The 19,256-nt window shown below is 36.6% G+C and overlaps 1 protein-coding gene across 3 annotated transcripts in view; it reads right to left on the bottom strand.

The window, feature by feature from the left end:
* Positions 1 to 19,256, bottom strand: part of Bcas3 (BCAS3 microtubule associated cell migration factor) — a 518,556-nt gene that overhangs the window by 327,088 nt on the left and 172,212 nt on the right. For all 3 annotated transcript variants that reach the window (XM_048366643.1, XM_048366642.1, XM_048366644.1), the window contains exon 16: positions 3,502 to 3,655. In XM_048366643.1, the coding sequence (XP_048222600.1) occupies positions 3,502 to 3,655 (154 nt within the window). The remainder of the gene's footprint in view (positions 1 to 3,501; positions 3,656 to 19,256) is intronic.

Below are 19,256 nucleotides of genomic sequence, written 5' to 3'. Positions count from 1 at the left end.
GAAGGGAGGGACGGAGGAAGGGTTCCTTAAGTATATTGATTTTTATTATCCAGCACTGTAATAATCAAATTTAAATTAGAATCAGTGTTTATCAGTCACTTTGAAATGTGTTAACAGGAAGTAGTAAAAAGGACAGTAGCTGGAGAGGAAAGAAGAGGAATTAAGATAATTTTGTGTTGAACTCATACTCCATCACCAAGCATTCATTACAGAAAGCAACAATACAAAACAAAAAGGAAATCTGAATGAGCAAAATTTGTTTTAAGTTCCCTTCTTTGGGCAATTCTGGTGCAGTTATACAAGAGAACATCCCTGACTTTAGAACTGTGCTTTGAAGATGAAGTAATATAAGGATATGAAGTCTGCAAGTTACTCTAAAACAAGGGACAAAATGGTGCACTGGAGTGCCCGCCTGAAGACTAAGGCAAGGTGAATACTGACTGAGCAAATAGCTAAAGCTCAACACCATGGAAATGTGGATATACAGGAATTCTTATTACTAGTCTTGCAATGTTTTGTCAATCCAAAACTTTGTCAACTAAATGCTACTTTTAAGATAGTATGAATTATTCTCTCAAAAAACTAAAACTGGGGGCTGGGAATATGGCCTAGTGGTAGAGTGCTCGCCTCATACACATAAAGCCCTGGGTTCGATTCCTCAGCACCACATATATAGAAAAAGCCGGAAGTGGCACTGTGGCTCAAGTGGCAGAGTGCTAGCCTTGAGCAAAAAGAAGCCAGGGACAGTGCTCAGGCCCTGAGTTCAAGCCCCAGGACTGGCAACAAAAACAAAACAAAACAAAAAACTAAAACTGAAGACCTTTGAAAACAAATTTTGAAACTTAGGAGAAATAAAATAACTTGAAAACTGATGAGGTGAAAAAAAATCTGCTCAACAAGAATAAAACATTGTTGATTCCAAAGGAGATAATAAAACTAAAAATCCACTTTTATCCCTAATAAATATGTGTATATAATAAGGAAGAGTTATAAAGATCCAAAATGCTGGGGCTGGGGATATGGCCTAGTGGCAAGAGTGCTTGCCTCGTATACATGAGGCCCTGGGTTCAATTCCCCAGCACCACATATACAGAAAACGGCCAGAAGTGGTGCTGTGGCTCAAGTGGCAGAGTGCTAGCCTTGAGCAAAAAGAAGCCAGGGACAGTGCTCAGGCCCTGAGTCCAAGCCCCAGGACTGGCCAAAAAAAAAAAAAAAGATCCAAAATGCTGAGAAATTATGTGAAAGGTTTTTGGTTTTTTTTTTTTTTTAAGGCAATAAAGTATATAGGTAAGCTCTTCAGTGATGAATAGGTTCCACTCATTTAAGCGGAGAGAAGACCGTGGAGAGAGACAGGGGCAGGCAGATAGAGGGAAAAGGAGCAAGAGAACTGATCTCAGTTACAGAAAATTCCAAATACCAACAAAAGCAATCACAGTCCAGCCCTGAACATACTATTTTAACTAAATTCTAACATGACATTGTCTTATGCATAAATTCAGTCATACTCTCAAAATTATTGTGGAAACATACTACAGAATGCTAATTCTGTGTGTTATAAGACAGCAGAGGCTTATGTTGAAAACTACAAAAAAGAAACACATCGGAAACAAAACACAAGAAAATGCTTTTGTCTCCAGGAAACTTTGGAAACCAAATTCTTACATTTCCCTTGCTCTGAATGTAAAATTAAGTTATGGATAATTAAATTATAACCATTTTGAAGATGCTTAAACTCAGATTCAGGAAAATCTGGTAGAACTGTACAAATGCTGGAATAAATAAAAAATACAATTATGTACTTACTAATGACAGCAAGTAACAAAACTTGGCAAGTCTGTATGGGGATTAAGAACTTGTGATTCTACAACTAGGGACTAAATCTTTATAAAATGAAAAGATAAGCTAATTCTAATAATAATGAAAACTAGTCCTTTCATAATCCATAGCTAACATAATCAACACGATTAAACCAGAAGAAAAGAAAGTCGACATTCTATTTTAAACTATATTTCTACTGAACACAAAGACATAAAAAGATCTACAAGCTACTAGATTGGAATATAGCATGTCTATATATGCAAACTCATTTTACATACAGCCATGGACTATCTTATACAAATTCTAGGCTGAGGCTCAATTTCTATGTTATAATAATACCTAGATTTCAAAAGACTTGTTGAGAAGTCTAAGCATTTCTACCATAGAAGAGACTTCTATGAACACCTTAACATTATCACAAGATTAAAAAGTATCAACAAATAGTTCAATCTATCATTTCATTGGAAAGACATCACAGATTATGTGAAGCCCAAATAAGGCTTTTTCCTGACTATTTTAATAAAGAATTTTAATGTTAAATTTATTACATTTCAAATCACATTAAATATGGAAATTGGTCATTGAGGAAAACAAGTAATTTGGCTATAGGCATAGATGTATATCATAATAAAATACAGATTTTCAGAGTTACATGTAATTAGCTACACAGCAACACCTAATTATATCAGAAAATAATAACTTTATAATCCTAACAGGTAGTAATTTTCATTGGGATGTTCCTGGAGTTTTAACGCAGGGCCTCACACTTGCAAGACAGGCACTCCTCTTAAGCTTGTGTATATATAAATATATGTACATATATGTAATTTTCACATAGAGTTTCAGTTATTGTTATGTTTGTTTGTGGCCAAGGCAGAGCTGGACCTTGATTCTCCTACTTATGGCCTCCACATAGCTGGGATTACAGACCTGAATCACCATGCCTGGCTTATGAGTTGAGATGGGGGGTCACACTAACTTTTTGCTTGGGCTGGCCTCGAACTGTGATCCTTCTGATCTCCGCCTCAAGGTAGTTGGGTTTATAGGCATGAGCCAACATGCCTGGCCGACAAAATATTTTAAAAAGCTAAAATAAGCACAAAAAAGTCAAGTGAGTTATTAAGTTTTTAAGGATGTTAAGGAGCCATCTTGAAAAAGCCCACATCTTAGAAAACTGTTTTGAATACCATTGTGTCCATACTGATAACAGATTCAGTAATATAAGTATGTGGAAGTAAATACACACATTGAATTTCAACATGAGTTTTATAAAGTAGTTGAAACATGGTTGTCATTTAAAGTTCTCCCCTATTATTGGTGTACGTCAAAATTTGGAAGTCATATTAAATCCCAATCATGTTAGTAAGAGCCAAGAAAATCAAACTACTATCAGGCATCAAATGAGAGAGCAAATATAACACTGAGTCAATGGATCTGGTTTTTATTAGCCAATACTAGTTTTCACAACTTGTCACTACTTTGGTTTTTTCCTGTGGCTGGGTGTACATGGCTGTGTTTAAGTATGTTTGTGCACGTTCTATACTTTGTACTTAATCTGCTGCCATTAAGGCTCATATGGGCTAGAAATGAAGAACATAATCAAAACCATACAAAGAAAAAGTATGTTTCATTTTTATTCAACCCTCCAAAACAGCTGTGAAAAAAAGCACCAAGAGACCTTACCCTGTTCGCTTGGTGATGGTCCCCAATGTCATTGGCTGCTTGATTTGTGCAAGAGGCATCACTACTGTCAAGCTCGGGAGAGGAGAAAGTCGAGGGTTGCCAGGGTTGTTGTTGGTAAAATTATTGTAAGAGTCTTGGCTGTTCAGTTTCCCTACTAAGAGAAAGACAAAGACAAGGATCATCAATACAAACTTCCTTACCTCAGGTAAGTATTTCACTGTCTCTAGTCATCAGTTAAGGAAAGTACCAAAGGCAGAACTGATGCCAAGAAAAAAATGACATGGATTGAAAGCAACACAGTACTCTGATAACAAATGTGACTTGCTTACAGAGTTCAGTCTCAGCAAGCAGAGGATGAAATCCTTATGTTTCTAAAACCAGGCAAGATTTAGTCCTCATCTCAGATGGATCAGGACATCAACAAAAACGACTTTCATCTACACTAAAAAGAAGCCTAATTGGCCTTCTGATGGGTATTTTGTTGCATCTACAGATAAATGTAGGGAAGTACAGGCAACCCTCCCTACCCACTTCCAGGAACTCAGAAGTCAGGAAAGGAAAGTGCATGCCCAGTGGCTCATGTCTGTAATCTTAGCTACTCAGGAGGTAGAGATTCTAAGGATAGCAGTTCAAGGTCAGACCAGGCAAAATATTAGTGAGACTCTATGTCAACTAATAGAAAGCTGGGAAAGGAGATGTACATGGGCCACTGTAGTGATGAAGGAAGTATAAACAGGATTACAGTTAGGCTAGTCAAGCCATAAAAGAGACAAAAAAATAAGCAAAGAAAAAGGTCTAGAGTGTTTGGCCTAAGTGGTACACTATCTTCCTAGCAAAAGCAACAATCCCACTGGCTCTGGGCTCTAGAACCACACACCCACACCCAAAGAATTCCCCTAATTTCTAAGGAGATTCCAGAAAGTTCCAAAAGACAAAGTGTGGAATTTGCTATACACAGAACACAACTCTCACTACTCTGATTCCACATAAGTAATACATACACATATAGGTCTATCCTGCTGTATGGTCCTATATTTATTTTGGTAGACCCTTACGTTCTTTCCAGTATCACTAGGTTTATATCTTGCTTGTTTACTATGCATTAAAAGTTTTGATTATTCTGTCTGTACTGAACATTTTAGACTTTTTTCTCACCACTATTTTATAAACAATAATGTTTACCAACTTTTTACTTGTATTAGGCTAAGTAAGTAATCTAGAGGTCATTTACAGTATATAGAAATATATGCACACATCACATGTAAATGCTATACCAGTTTATATAAGGGACTTGAGTATGCCATGATGGCTGGTAGCTGGGATCCTGGGGATTCATTCCAGATCACAGGGTAACAACTGAAAACTCAAAAAATTCAAGTTAAGTCTTACAATCGAGTAATTTGGGATGCCTTTCCATTTACTTAGGTATTCTGTAATTTATAGCATGCTGTGTTGTACTACTCAAGTTGTAAGTATTATACTACTTTTTAAGCCTAGGCTAGTTAAAAAATCATGGGGTTATGAGATCTTTCTCCCTCTGTCTCCCAAGTATGCTGCATTATAGGCGCTTACCACCAACCAACTTGATGCTTCTTTGATTATCATTCTGTTTTATCCTTTTCATGTAAAATATGACAAAATCCCATTCACTTTTTAGGTTGCTTACTGATAGGCTGTCAACACACTTATTCTTTTTGTATATCGATCTTATATCTTACAACTTGCTGAATTTACTTCTTACCTCTATCTCATGGCACATTCCAGAGGACTCTACCAAAAAAAGACTTGGTCATCCTCAAAGAAGAAATATTTTTGTTTCTTCCTTCTCAGTGTGGCTGACTTCATCATCTACTTGTTAGAACTTAGTAGAATTTTGTATAGAGAGGGCAAATACAAAGGGTAATTTATTTTTAGTAAATTTTTTTGTGTATAAGGTGAGAGCTGAGATTCATTTATCATTTGGGAAATAGATACCCAATTATTCTGCCACCATTTAAAAAAAAAAAAGATCATTTCTAGCCTAATGGCCTTCCCACCTTTGTCAAAAATCAACTGACAATGTTCTGTGTGAGCTTCTTTTTGGAGTCTATCAATCTGTCTACCTTCTCACCAGCATCACATTTGTTTGGTGCCACAGACAAACTTACCAATTCATGCTTGCTAGGCAGACACTCTACAACTTGAGCATTTTCTTCCTATCTTTAGATTTCTAGTGAGTCTTACTAATTCATAGACTTAAAGAGACTTATAAAATTTACTTCCCATGTTACAAAATGAGACCAAGGTTTATAACACTTTTACATAGAAAGCCTTACTGGATTTATCGAACTAATATTACTTTCAAGTAACTGTTCATAACTTTTGATTTTAAAAATAAGCTATCCCATTGTTACACTGTTAACAATGAAATGTACTTTATTGTTGGCACATGTTGTACAGGTGTTCTACCATTGAGCTATGCCTCTAGCTCTTTTCCCCTGGTAATTATTGAGATGAGATCCCAGGATCTTCCAGGGTAAGTATTTGGACATTGATCCACTTATCTCAAGTACATGCAGCCCTGCCCAGCTTCTTCTGTTGAAATGTAATTTTGAGGATTTCTCTGACAGAACCCAATCTCAGTGTCTCACAGACCTACAATTGTAGGTGTGCACCACTGCTCCCAGCTATCGGTTAAAAATGAGTCATATATGCACAGGTTGGCCTGAAATATGATTCTAACATGGTTAGTGCTATAGACACTATGGCACTAAATACAGTATAGATAATTCTGTTTTAACAATCTGAGGTAAGTAAAATTCATATGGACAGCAAATAAAGTCTAATTTATAATGTATTTCTGAAATATATTCTGGAACTGGTGTCACAAACCTGTAATCCTAGCTATTCAGGAGGCTGAGAATCACAATATAAAGCCAGTACAGGAGAAAAGTCCATGAGATTCTCTAGTTAACCAGCAAAATGATGGAACAGAAATAAACTCAATTGATAAGAATGGCAACTGTGAACATGAAAGCCAAGGCAGGGCTGGGACATACCTCAGTGGCAAAGCACTCAGCAAGGGAAACATCCTGGGTTCAATCTCCAGTAACAACAACAAAAAAAAAATGGAAGGGAGGGGAGGGGAGGGGAGGAAAAGGGAAATGGAAAGGGAAAGGGAAGGGAAAAGGAAGAGGAAAAGGAAAAGGAAAGGGGAAAGGAAAGAAAAAAGGAGGGAAAAGAAAAGGGAAGGGAAGGGGACAGGAAAGGGAAGAAAAGGGAAGGGGGAAGGGAAAGGAAAGGGGGGAAAAAGGGAAGAGAAAGGGAAGGGGAGGGGAGGGGGGAGAAGAGGAGGGGAGGGGAGGGGGAGGGGAGGGGGAAGGGAAGGGAAAGGGAAAGGAAAGTGAAAGAGGAGGGGAAGGGAAGGGAAAGGAAAGGGAGGAAGGGAAAGGGAAAGGGAAAGGGAAAGGGAAGAGGAAGGGGAAGGGGAAGGGAAAAGGGAAAGGAAGGGAAAAAGGAAGGGAAGGGAAAGGGAAAGGAAGGGCAAAGGGAAGGGAAGGGAAAGGGAAAGGAAGGGCAAAGGGAAGGGAAAGGGGAGGGAAGGGGAGGGAAGGGGAGGGAAGGGGAGGGAAGGGGAGGGAAGGCAAAGGCAAAGGCAAAGGGAAAGGGAAAGGGAAAGGGAAAGGGAAAGGGAAAGGGAAAGGGAAAGGGAAAGGAAAGGAAAGGAAAGGAAAGGAAAGGAAAGGAAAGGAAAGGAAAGGAAAGGAAAGGAAAAGGGAAGGCAAAGGGAAGGCAAAGGGAAGGAAAGGAAAGGGAAGGGCAAAGGGAAGGAAAAGGGAAGGGAAGGGAAAGGGAAAGGGAAGGGGAACGGAAAGGGAAAAGGAAGGAAAGGGAGAAGGGAAGAGAGAAGGGAAGGGAAGTGGGAAGGGAAAGGAAAGAAGAGAAGGGAAACCAGAAAGCAGAGGCAGAGTATGAGGTCTTGAGTTCAAGCCCTCAAAACCGCATGCACATGGGCGAACATATGCATGTATACAAAATAGTATATCTCAGGCTAAATCTCAAAAATCATTCAATGTGAACATCAGAGGCAGTGAAAAAGTAATGAATAAGCCACATGCTGGTGACTCACATCTGTAATCCTAACTACTCAGGAGGCTGAGATCTGAAGATCATGGTTTAAAGTCAGCCAAAGCAAGAAGCTCCATGAGACTCTTATCTACAACTAGCCAGCAAAGAAACAGAAGTGGAGCTTTGGCTTAAGTGGTGGAGCACCAATCTTGAATGAAAAAGCTAAACAAGAGAGTAAGGCCCTAAGTTTAAGCCCCAGTACTGGTATATGCACAAGCATGCACATAGACACACATACAAAAATATACATTGACAGTGATGTCAGAACTAGGATAGTAGCTTACAAATGCTACTTTTTCCATGAACACAAATATGCTATTTTTATATCAGTCTACAGAACTGGCAAGTTAGACTTCAATAAATACTTGTTGAAAAAAAAGGAATAGACATTAAATTACTTCTTCCTCTACCACCAATTTCCAAATCAGAAAGTCTAACAAAAGAGATTCACACCTATTGTGCTGATGAAAATAGGCAACATTGTAATGTGCACAAGATGCTTTAGGCTGCTTAGTAAATTAGACTAAAATAATACAGATATATAAAAGGAAACATAGAAAACAATAATGGGGATTCTCATTACAATCATTTATGATGTAGGAGAATAAAAGCAAACCTTTCAATACATGTCAGTAAGTGATATTTTACACTTTTCAGGTAACATAATTTACACTTGACTCCTACGTTAAATATGACAGACGTTACTAAAATTAGAGAACTGTGCACACCGTACATATGTGTTAGCTAGTAAACAAGTATTTGCTAAGGGTCTTAGTCTAGGACAATATGCTGTGAGGAACTATATTTATTCCCTTTTCATACAAAGATTTTCATAACAGGGTAATGACTAAGTGCTAATTGTCTAGAACTAAAGATAAGAACATGTGGGAACAATTATTTAGAAATGGGCTCATGGAGCACATTGGATGTGACCCAACTAGATAAGAAAAATAGAGAAGGAATATTCAAGTCATGAAGGATATAATACAAAGGAAAAGGACTATGCAGAATGCCAGCTTGTAACCACAAGTAAAGAGCCTCTAACTACAGTACAGAATGTATAATACAAAGCTGAGGAAAAAGAAACCTATTTCATTTGAGCAGAATTTTTCTTTTTTTAACTTGTGTAGCTTAGATGGCCTAACTCTCAATCCTCCTGCCTCAGCCTCCAGAATGCTGCAATTACACAAAAGTATGTATGACCATACCCAGCCTACCAGGACTTTTCAGCTGTGACAGAAAACTCAAAATTAAGGTCAGCCCGTTAGCAAGGGAACAAAACAGACAATGAGGTCACCGAGGTTTATATGTAAGATCACTATGGCTGGGGATGTGGCTTAGTCATAGATGTTTGCCTAACATGCATGAGGTCCTGTGTTCAACCCCCAGCATAGAAACACACATACACACACACACACACACACACACACACACACACACACACACAAATAAAGTTATCTGCATACACAGTAGTTGAGGCCTTTCATTTCAGCCTGCTACTACATACTCAAACAACAATTGTTTTGTCATCTTATACTCTTATGGTCTGTGTTCATGAGTTAGTTTCTGTCTAAAACCCAGTACACATCAGAGAATGTTTGTGCAGATTTTATGTTCATGGTTATATTTACAAGGGCATTATCTATCTTATATATTATTGGATTTGGCAAGCAGTTTACAAAAATCACTTTAAAAAATTCAGTGTTATGGATCAACCTAGGAACTTACACATGCTAAATAAGGACTCTATCAGTGAGTTACATAGCCAAGCCAAACAACAGTCTTAATGAAAAAATATAAATGTGGTCTAAAAAAAATCACTATCGTTTTGATACATTCATGGCAAATTTTCTAACATAAAAAAGTAAAAATAATGTCTACAAAAATACTACGAATAAATTTAAAGAAGTGAAAAATCAGTAGTGAAAATCAAGAGTGAAAAACAGTACCACTGAAAAGAAGAAAGGAGGGGAGGACACAAGAGTGGGATAATAGAAAAAATTAGAGGACACAGAAAAATTGGAAGACATTATAAACTCATGAGTTGGAAGATTCAATATTATTAAAATATTTATACTGTATTAAAATACCAATGATATTATAAAAATTTAATAATATAAATGTTTATATGAACACACAGACACACAAAACCCACCAAGGAGCCACTTAAGTAGAAAGAATGAAGTAGAAGGTATTACATTGGGAAGGATGTGAAGGAAAGAAATCCTTGATCTGTTTGTGGAGGTGGACATTCAGCCATTATTGAAAACAGTGTACGAAAAAAACAAAAACCAAGCTATAAGTGTTGGTGCACACCTGTAATCTCAATGCTGACATTACTGATGCAGTAAGTTTGAGACCAGCCATGACTACATAGCAAGGTCCAGTCCCATGATTTCATAATAACAACAAATACAACTACTGTTTGGTCCAGCAATCTCATTTGTAGGTTTAGGTTTTAAAGGAAATAAGGTGAAATAAACATCTCCACTCCCGTGTTTACTATAGCTGTTTTGACAATGGCAAGAAATGACAATGATCTAGAATGTCTATCAACTGATGAATGTGGCAGTTCACCTCTGAAAAGGAATACTATTCAAATGTATAAAATAATAAAATCCTGTTATTTGGCACAACATGAATGAGAACAGATGATTATGTTAACTTAAATAAGACAAGGACAAACAAGCAGTATATGATCTTACTCCTATGTAGACTGTATAAACATTGCTATCATAGTTGAGAATATGAGGCTGGGAGAGATGGAGGAAAGTTTACTTAGCAAGCTACTAAGTTCTCATTAAAATAAGAATTAATTTTTTATAAATGAGCAAAGCAGAGTTGGGAAGGATGGATGAGAATGTTGAGAGGAGTGACACTGAACAAGATATATTATATTCATAAACTGCTTCCTTGAACAGCAACTCTTTTATATAACTCAAGATAATAAAAATATGTTAAAAATAAGGATAAGAATCTTTGGTGTGCTATGGCACAGCTGGATGATGATAAAAAAAAAACATGATATATATCTCAAACAGCTAGAAGAAAGTGTTTGAATATTTTCACCACAATGAAATCATAAATGAATAGGAAGCTATGTGAAACCTGCAGTATAAACATATGAAAATATTACATGAAACCTAATATGTATATTTTAATGTTTAGGTATCATTTAAGATACATTTAAATTTTTAAGTAGTTAATTAAATGATTAATGGACAATGTAGTAAGGAAACTACCCAGTAATAGCTACTAATTCTGGTAGTCTCTAATAAAGAATAATATAGGGAAAGATCAAGGTGATAGTTATGGAACAGAGATGTGAAACGTGGGACTGAGGGAAGACTTGAGCAATGAGAGAATGACTGTACAAAGCAAAGGTTTCAATCAACAGGGGTTGATTGAGACAGAGTTCTATTATGGGTCTGGGATGAGTGTCCTGGGACTATCAAAGATTTCATAATTAAGAGGGCATAACAAAATAACAAAAATGAAAATCGATAAAAATAGTCTACAATGGTAGGCACATATCAGAGTGCACAGCCACTGGCCAACATAGGGTAGTTGTGAACATTTTTTTTAAGTATTTTTTGAAACTGGGCATTGGTGGCTCATGCCTGCAATCCTTGCTACACAGGAGGCTGAGATCTGAGGATTGTGGTTCAAAGCTAACCAGGGCAGGCAAGTCCTGTGAGACTCTTATCTCCAGTAAATTAATAAGAAAAATTAATCAATCATGCAGTGGCTCAAGTGGTAGAATGCTAGCCTTGAGCACAAGGATGTTCAGGGACAGCACCCAGGCCCTGAGTTCAAGCCACACAACCAACAAAACAAAATGGCCTGAGATAATAAAGATATAAGAAAAAGGTTTCAGAAAAAAACATAAAGCATTTACCTTTATTATTGTTTTAAAGGGAACCTTGAAAAGATAGAATTCATAAATTTGAGCATACAGTAACAAACACATATCTTTTGACTTTCTAAAAGAAAATAAAGAACAAATAAAATGATTTATGAAGCCTGGCATGAGTGACTCATGACTATAATCCTAGCTATACAGGAGGCTGAGAGCTGAGGATCACAGTTTGAAGCCAGCCCAAGTAATAAAGTCCAAGAGACTCTTACTTCCATCAAAAGTTGGAAGCAGAGGTATGGCTCAAGTGGTAGAGCATCAGCACTACGTGAAAAAGTTAGTGGACAGCACCCAGGCTCAGAGGTCAAGCCCTAGGATGGGTACAGCTAAGAGAGAGGGAGGGGAGGAGAGAAAGAGAAAAGGAAGGAAGGAAGGAAGGAAGGAAGGAAGGAAGGAAGGAAGGAAGGAAGGAAGGAAGGAAGGAAGGAAGGAAGGAAGGAAGGAAGGAAGGAACAATTATATCGCGATTAAGTAAAATTGAGAGGCCTAGCATACACAAATCTCACTAGTAGACATATAATAATTAAAATCTTCCATGTAGAACTTATATAAACTAATGAGCAGAGAAAAGCATAGCTCTAAAATCCATAGGAAAAAAAATTGGAGCGCACTCAAAAGTACTTCAGAAGAAGCCAACTTGGTGAAACATACTGGTAATCCCAGTATTCTGGAGGTTGAGGCAGTAATGGCTACCTAGCAACTTCATGCTTTAAAAAAAAAAAAAAGATTCATACTTGGAATCCCACATACCAGCAAATGGAAACAGACTGCTCTCCAAGGCCAGCTAAGGAAAGTTAGCAAGACCCAATCTCAACAAAATGAACAGGGGATATTAGCCACACACAAGGAATCTAGGTAGTAGCGTCATGGGCCAATGCCTGCCCAGGCAAAAGTAAAAGAGAATATGTGTAAAATAACTAAGACAAGAAGTATTGGTAATGTAAGGTCCCGAGTCCAGACTCTAAGAGCACAGGAATGGGTAGAGTAAATAAATAGAAAGCCAAATGACTGGGGTCTATGTCTTTCACGGCTCAGCTTGGTCTTGTATTGATTACTTCCCCATGGTTAAACTCAAGCCAAAATTTTATATTGCAGGATGTTTCATTAAACAAGCCCCAAGGTTCAGCAGGTTCAGAACCTTTAATGTCCATCTCACGCTTGGATCCAGTCTTTCCCTATGTTCCATCTTCATTGTGCTTTCTCTCAGGAATATATGATAGTAATGATTAAAAAAAAAATATGTCACCTTCTCTAGCCCTCTTATCTTTACTATTATCAGTAGAATGGACACAGCAGAGGTTGTTAAATTGCGATTTTAGGAGACAATTTCATAAAGCCTTAAGATACATGTAATATTTCACACACCATTATACTTTCTAACTCCAGCTGGGACAAGGACCTGTAAGGGACAAATTCCATGAGAATGGATATTCTCACAGTATTTCTGGCACAACCAGACAGAGGAAGTCCCAAAACTCTCATGAGAAAGTAAGCTCTTCTAAGACTCTCATCCCAGTTTTTTGGGGGGCTGAGTCTATATAGATAAACTTGCATAAGCCTTCAAGCTTTGAATCTTCCAAATCCACTAGAGCTTTGATCCTTCAGTGGGCAACCATTCCTTATGATAGATGGGCTCCTCTTGGGGAGAAAAACAATCCCAAATTCAAATAAAATGATTTCTCGATTATATTATATTCTTGATAATAAAGTACAGGTTCTACTTGAAAAACTGAATATCATTTAAAAATCAGAATTTCACCCCTATATCACTAACGTGATGATAGTTTGATTTTATTTCATGTTCAATTTGTAGTGGCAGTTATCATTATTTGTCATGTTCCATGTGGAGCACTAAACCAGAGCACTGGTTTTCTGTGTTGACTGTGAACAAATTTGTATCCTGGAATAAATAATTAAGACAACATCTTTTCTCCTCTCCCTCCAATTCCCACTACCATTTGGAAAAGGAATACCTGCAGGTATGCTAGTATTGTGCCAATCTCCACACTAACATAGAACCCCACCATTCACAAAGGTAAGATTGACATGGTGTAATCTGTTCACTAAAAGTTTTGTTAACTTTAAATGCCACTTTTATTTATGCACTTTCCCAGATTATAGTTTCTCAGACCATTTATGCTATAGAAACAGAGGAAAATGAATTGAGGATAAGAGTGAACAGAGAAAATTAACAATGGGCTTTGTTGCTGCACTGGGGGAACAGCCTGTCAGGTCAGCTTTGCAGAAAAGCATATTCCCAAACCGGTCATCATTAACAGACTCACTTCCACAGGAAAAAAAAAAAAAAGAAAGAAAAGACTGAGTCTGAAAAGTCCGGACAAAAGAAATCCCTGCAGACAAAGTAAAAACAAATTAAAAGACCCATTATAAAACACAGATGCTACAAGGAAAATAAACTTTCCAAGATTTACTGGGCTTTGACAAACTTGGACATTTGTGGAAAAGACATCAGCAGCAGCTCCCAGGTAATGTGGCTGGAAAGCTAGACTCCTTTCTGTTTTATCTTTACCCTCTGTGCAGAAGCTGCCAGGTTGGTATTCTTAGCTTCTGAATGCAGTGATGTGAGAACATGTGAACGTGGCAAACTGCCAAGTGCAAGAAACTTCTAAAGCAAGTGAGACCCTGAAATGGCCCAACATTTCACATTATGCTAAATACTTAAGATACTGTCAGTATGTTTCGGGTACATATGTATGAATTTATATTTTCTTCCATGCAAACAAGAGGAAAAAGAAAAACAGAATTAAATTATATGTCTCTTCTCAAATCTGTAAAAGAAAAATTCACTATTCTATCATATTGTGAGCTAAGGAGAATAATATCAATACAAATAACATTAAGTAGTCAAAGGATAATAGTTTTATCTGAGAAGTTACCTTAAAAAAGCAACATATCAATGAGATAAGAAAAAAACATTCTTACATGTCTCTAGAGGCATAAGCTAAGGGTTGCTGTCAATGGCTTCAAGGAAAACTCTTACAGAATGTGTAAGGAAGTAATAAAGACAGTAATGGAATAACATGGACCAAACAGAGCACTGGAGGATGAAAGAACATTGTCCTATCACTGTCATTCAGGATTTCAGGAAAAATAGCTGTAGAAATGTTAAAGATTCATTTGCCCTCTGAGTGAGTACTGTTATGGGAGCTCTTCCCATCAGGGACACAGATTTGATTCCCTCAAAGAACTTCTCTTTTCAGAAGGTTTAGGATAGAGATAGACAGTCCTATCACTCAGTGTACTATGCCTTCAACTGTATCAAATTCTATTCTTATCACCTCTCCACACACTTACCAAAAAGATCCACTGCTATTTTATGATAAAAGATTCCTAGTCAGTGGCCTACAAATGGATTAATGAGGCCCAATGAAACCCAATATCAATGTGGATCCCTGGCACCCAGAGGAGAAAAATCTACAGACACAATCCCAGTCACAAATATTTCCATTATATCTATTCTCCTTCCAAACTTTCCCTAATCTAACACGTTGTGTAAATAATTCATTCCCTATAAACTACTGTTCCAAAATAAAAAAAAAAACTAACACATTCTATAAGGTCTGTGTGTGAACATTACACATTCCACCAAAGATCAAAACTTTCAGTCTGTCCTTAATATCCTCTATGGAATCACAGGGGTGAACATGCAAAAAACTTAACGAGTTTAAGCTAATTCTATAGGTGGAAAGCTCTGACTTCTTGACTCTGTAAAAAGAAGTACAATGGTAGCTTGTCCTGAAACAATCACTGGATATTTAGGCATTATAAAGTTAAAAACACTGCTGAGTTCTTGCACTCCATCTAATTTAACATGAAAGCTCCTCAATGTAACTCTCAATACTTATTTAATCAAAACCAAATAAAGTCTTTCAGACCACATACAAAGTACCCTGTGCAAGCAGGAATTTCCTGTATGTAGGTTGTTTTTGGTTGGGATGGGAGCCTCTATCTCCCACTTCCCCTTTCCTAGATGAGAACGACAAGCTTCCCAGCTGCAGTTCCAGGACTTTCACCCTCCTTTTTGACCTTTTCTCAGGCATGTTCCAGTATAATCTGTAATCTGCTGGAGTAGGAAAAGGAAACAGCAGCGCCCTGGTGAGAAACAGTGCCTTCTGACCCACATACCAAGCTGGGCGGAAGCAATGCTTGTTCACAGGAGCCAAGGAGAAGAGAACACACAATTAAAAGAGAATGAATTTTATACACATGTAAGCACACACCCGTATTTTAAAAGACTGGTAACTCAACAAACAGGAGACATAATTAAAGACAAAATGTGCAAGAGCAATTTTGATTTGATTTGTTCTTGCTTGCAATTATTTTGGCGGCAAAAACATGGCAATTTATAAGTATCACAAAAACACTTGTTGTTCTTTCCAAGTAACTTTTCATTTCATCACAGACATTACTCTTGAGTACTTCAGGAAAGAAGAGAAAGGTCAGAAGATGAATTGCCAACAAAACAGACTTTTTTAAAAAAATTGTCTTCACAAGATGGGGACTTGGGTTATTAATAACACTGTCATTACTTCATGCCACAAAATACAAAGTAGCCAGAGTAACAGCACAGAGACTTAATAGTGGCTATAAGAATTAAAACTAAATTTCAGGCAAATGATTGTGTACTAACTATTTTTAAATTACTGAACAAATTCTAAATAAATATGACTAATTTATAAAAAGAAATTACTTGTAAGGGTATCTTTTACTATGGGAAAGGAATTCATTCTTACCTGCTCACTTTTCCTGCCTAATACAACATAGAAGTATTTTTCTTTCCTGAATGCTAACACAAATTCAACCAGCTAAGAAATTTGATACATATAAGCAAAAGTCATGAAGAAAAAAAATCATTACTTCTAAAAGCATATGAAGAGCAAGCATCGTTTCTATTACACCAAGAGGGCAGTGAGGCTCAATATCCAAGCTGGAAAAAGGTAAGATTAGCAAAGAGATGAGTTGTGAGGGCTAGAATATTTATAAGAAGCAACAATACAAAATGGGGGAAAGATTACATAAAAAGAAAATGGGAGAAATGCTAATGAAATATAAAAGTATCATATAATTGAACCTTAATTGGCCTTATTTGTAAGCCTGAATTGAACTAAATCAGAATTAAACTATCCTACCTAAAAATGGGAAGTTCATCACTCATGTTTTATGCTTAGAGCACAGCAAGAATATGGGACAAAAAGAAATTAAGAGATGATGTTCTTAATATTTTTGAAACATCAGTAACATTTAACTCATTGTAGATACTTAGTTTTACATTCATTCAACAACAAAAAATGGGGGAAAAAACAAAAAATAAACAATTGGAGAGCAGGGGACCTACAGCTATGTACAAATAAATGCAATGAGAGGAAAGATCAGTGTTATGACTCAAACTACTCCCAAACCTTTACAGTGAAGCACTCAAATTCCTCACTCCTCTAAACTAAGCTCATGTACAGTACTGAAAGTTGGTACTCAGAATTGGGGGGAACTAGTCCCGGAGAGGGAGTGGGGAGGACAAAATGAAAACACCATAATCTAATATATCATGAAACAAACTGGGGACAAAAATAGCTCCCCTAGCATAGCACCTCACTTATTTCTCAACAATATTTTCTACTTCTATCTTTACCTCATAATTAACACTGTATCGTAACAGAAAATACAGAAGCATTATACACATACATACGCGCGCGCATGCGTTATCACGGAGGTTATATAACCATTATCTATTATTTAGATTGGAGAACTTATATAAAACATTGAAGTACAAATAATTTATTCAGAAATGAAAGTAATTTTACCATTGTAAGATAAAATGCTGAACTAATTGCAATATATGATTAAGCATATTTCCTTATGTATGGATAATACAATAGTTTAACATTGGTTCAACTTTATAAGTTACATTAACCACCATATACTTGTGGAACAATTAAAGGTTAAAATCAAAGTACTGACTGTACTGAATAACAAATAAAGCAATGAAATGTCAGCAACTCTCCTAATAATCAAGAAGATAAAAACCAAAATAGCAAGGACTCTTTTCTTCCCTCAACCTCCAGTTCATCAAGTCCACCCTCCCCCAACCCACTAACGGAAGCCTTCCTTCTTATTACCCATGACTGTTAAGAATATTTTCTGGCTCTATTTCAGCATCATGACTCAGGTCATGAGAAGTGTCAAAGATGCATTTCCTTCAGATGGGAAAGTGCAACAGATTTTAACAACCATACAAAGTATAGTGTGAAAGGACCAAATCAGCATGTTTGATTTAAAAAGGGTCTAAGATATTCCCTTTTATATTAACATACTTTACTTCTAGTTTCCAAATATTTAAGTTCTTTCCATCTAAATATGTTTACAACTTCTTCTCAGGAGGAAAACACTAATTTTGTTGCCCTAAATTATCAACAATTTATTTTAAAAAATAAAGAGCTGCTCACAAATGAAATAATTTAAAGTTGGTACATCCTATAAAATAATATGAACTTGTCATTTACTTCTGCTAAACCATACCCATGGGTTTACTTATATCCATAAGCACTCCATTTAGGGAAAGTTCTTGAGCATTAGCCATACTACCCCACAATTTGGAACGTGCAACTCCTGAGATATAGTGATTCTTCACTCCCTGTAATTCTCTACTCTAGGAGGAGAATTATTACATAATCAAGTTGATTATTATCATCTATCAGTACTATCATCTTGGATTTTTCTTCACCCATGATTTTATGAAATATGAACTTATTTCAACCCATATTAAGTCTAGACAAGAGTGAATTATTATTAAACAGAATTTACTACTCCTACCAGAGTTAGTTCTCTACTCTGAAAATGAATTCGCCTATCACTTCTGAAGCCCCCACTAGGAATAATGCCTACATTAATCCCTCTGTCCATGCTGAAGTACTTTCTCTCTGGTATCTCATTGTAGCTTCAATATTCTCACCTGCAAAAACACATCAACCAATGTGAATAACTCTTTCAGTGAACCTTAAATCCTTTTCCAGTCCTTGTCCAAATTCAAAATGCCATTCACCCTCTTAAGGCAAAAAAAAATCATAGTTTCTATTTCTCAATATACACTCAGGGGCAGAGCACTGACCGGTCTTTTTTATAAATCATTTTGTAGATTACAACTACCAACGACAAATTGCTAATTCCAACTGAGATTATTAAACCACTAAACTATTCCTGTCTGCTACACTTAAGCCCAATAATCCTAAATTTCTACATTTGGGTTTATCATTAGATCACTATTATATATGACACATACTGACACATACTCTTCAATCAAATATTTTTTTAAAATGTTTCAGATCTTCCTTTTGATAGGCATATATTCAGACCCTTCTCCAAAGTTATTGATAATTAATTTTTATGGGGGTTTTTCCCCCTTCAACAACTAAAAATTTTGTCTCCATGTTTCCACACAGAACTCCTATGGCAAAGAAACCAGACCAGAAATCTAAGTTAACTATTCACTCACTGAAAAGGAATGAAGAATATGCAAATATATTATCCAAATCCTGGTTTTTATTTAAAGGCACTAGGCTAAAATAATGTAACTTCTTCAACTCCTTGATACCAACTTCAAAGTTTCTTGCCAGACAGTCTTCTTTACCCCTAGCACATACACCCTGAACAAAAGATAAGAATTCCTTTATGAGCAGGCTGACCACTCTGAGAAAAAATACTTATGAGTAGTAACTGT

This window comes from Perognathus longimembris, chromosome 17 (genome assembly GCF_023159225.1).
Source record: "Perognathus longimembris pacificus isolate PPM17 chromosome 17, ASM2315922v1, whole genome shotgun sequence".
NCBI lineage: Eukaryota > Metazoa > Chordata > Mammalia > Rodentia > Heteromyidae > Perognathus > Perognathus longimembris.
The sequence above is the reverse complement of the archived record's forward strand: the minus strand, read 5'-3'. Positions and strand labels throughout refer to the sequence as shown.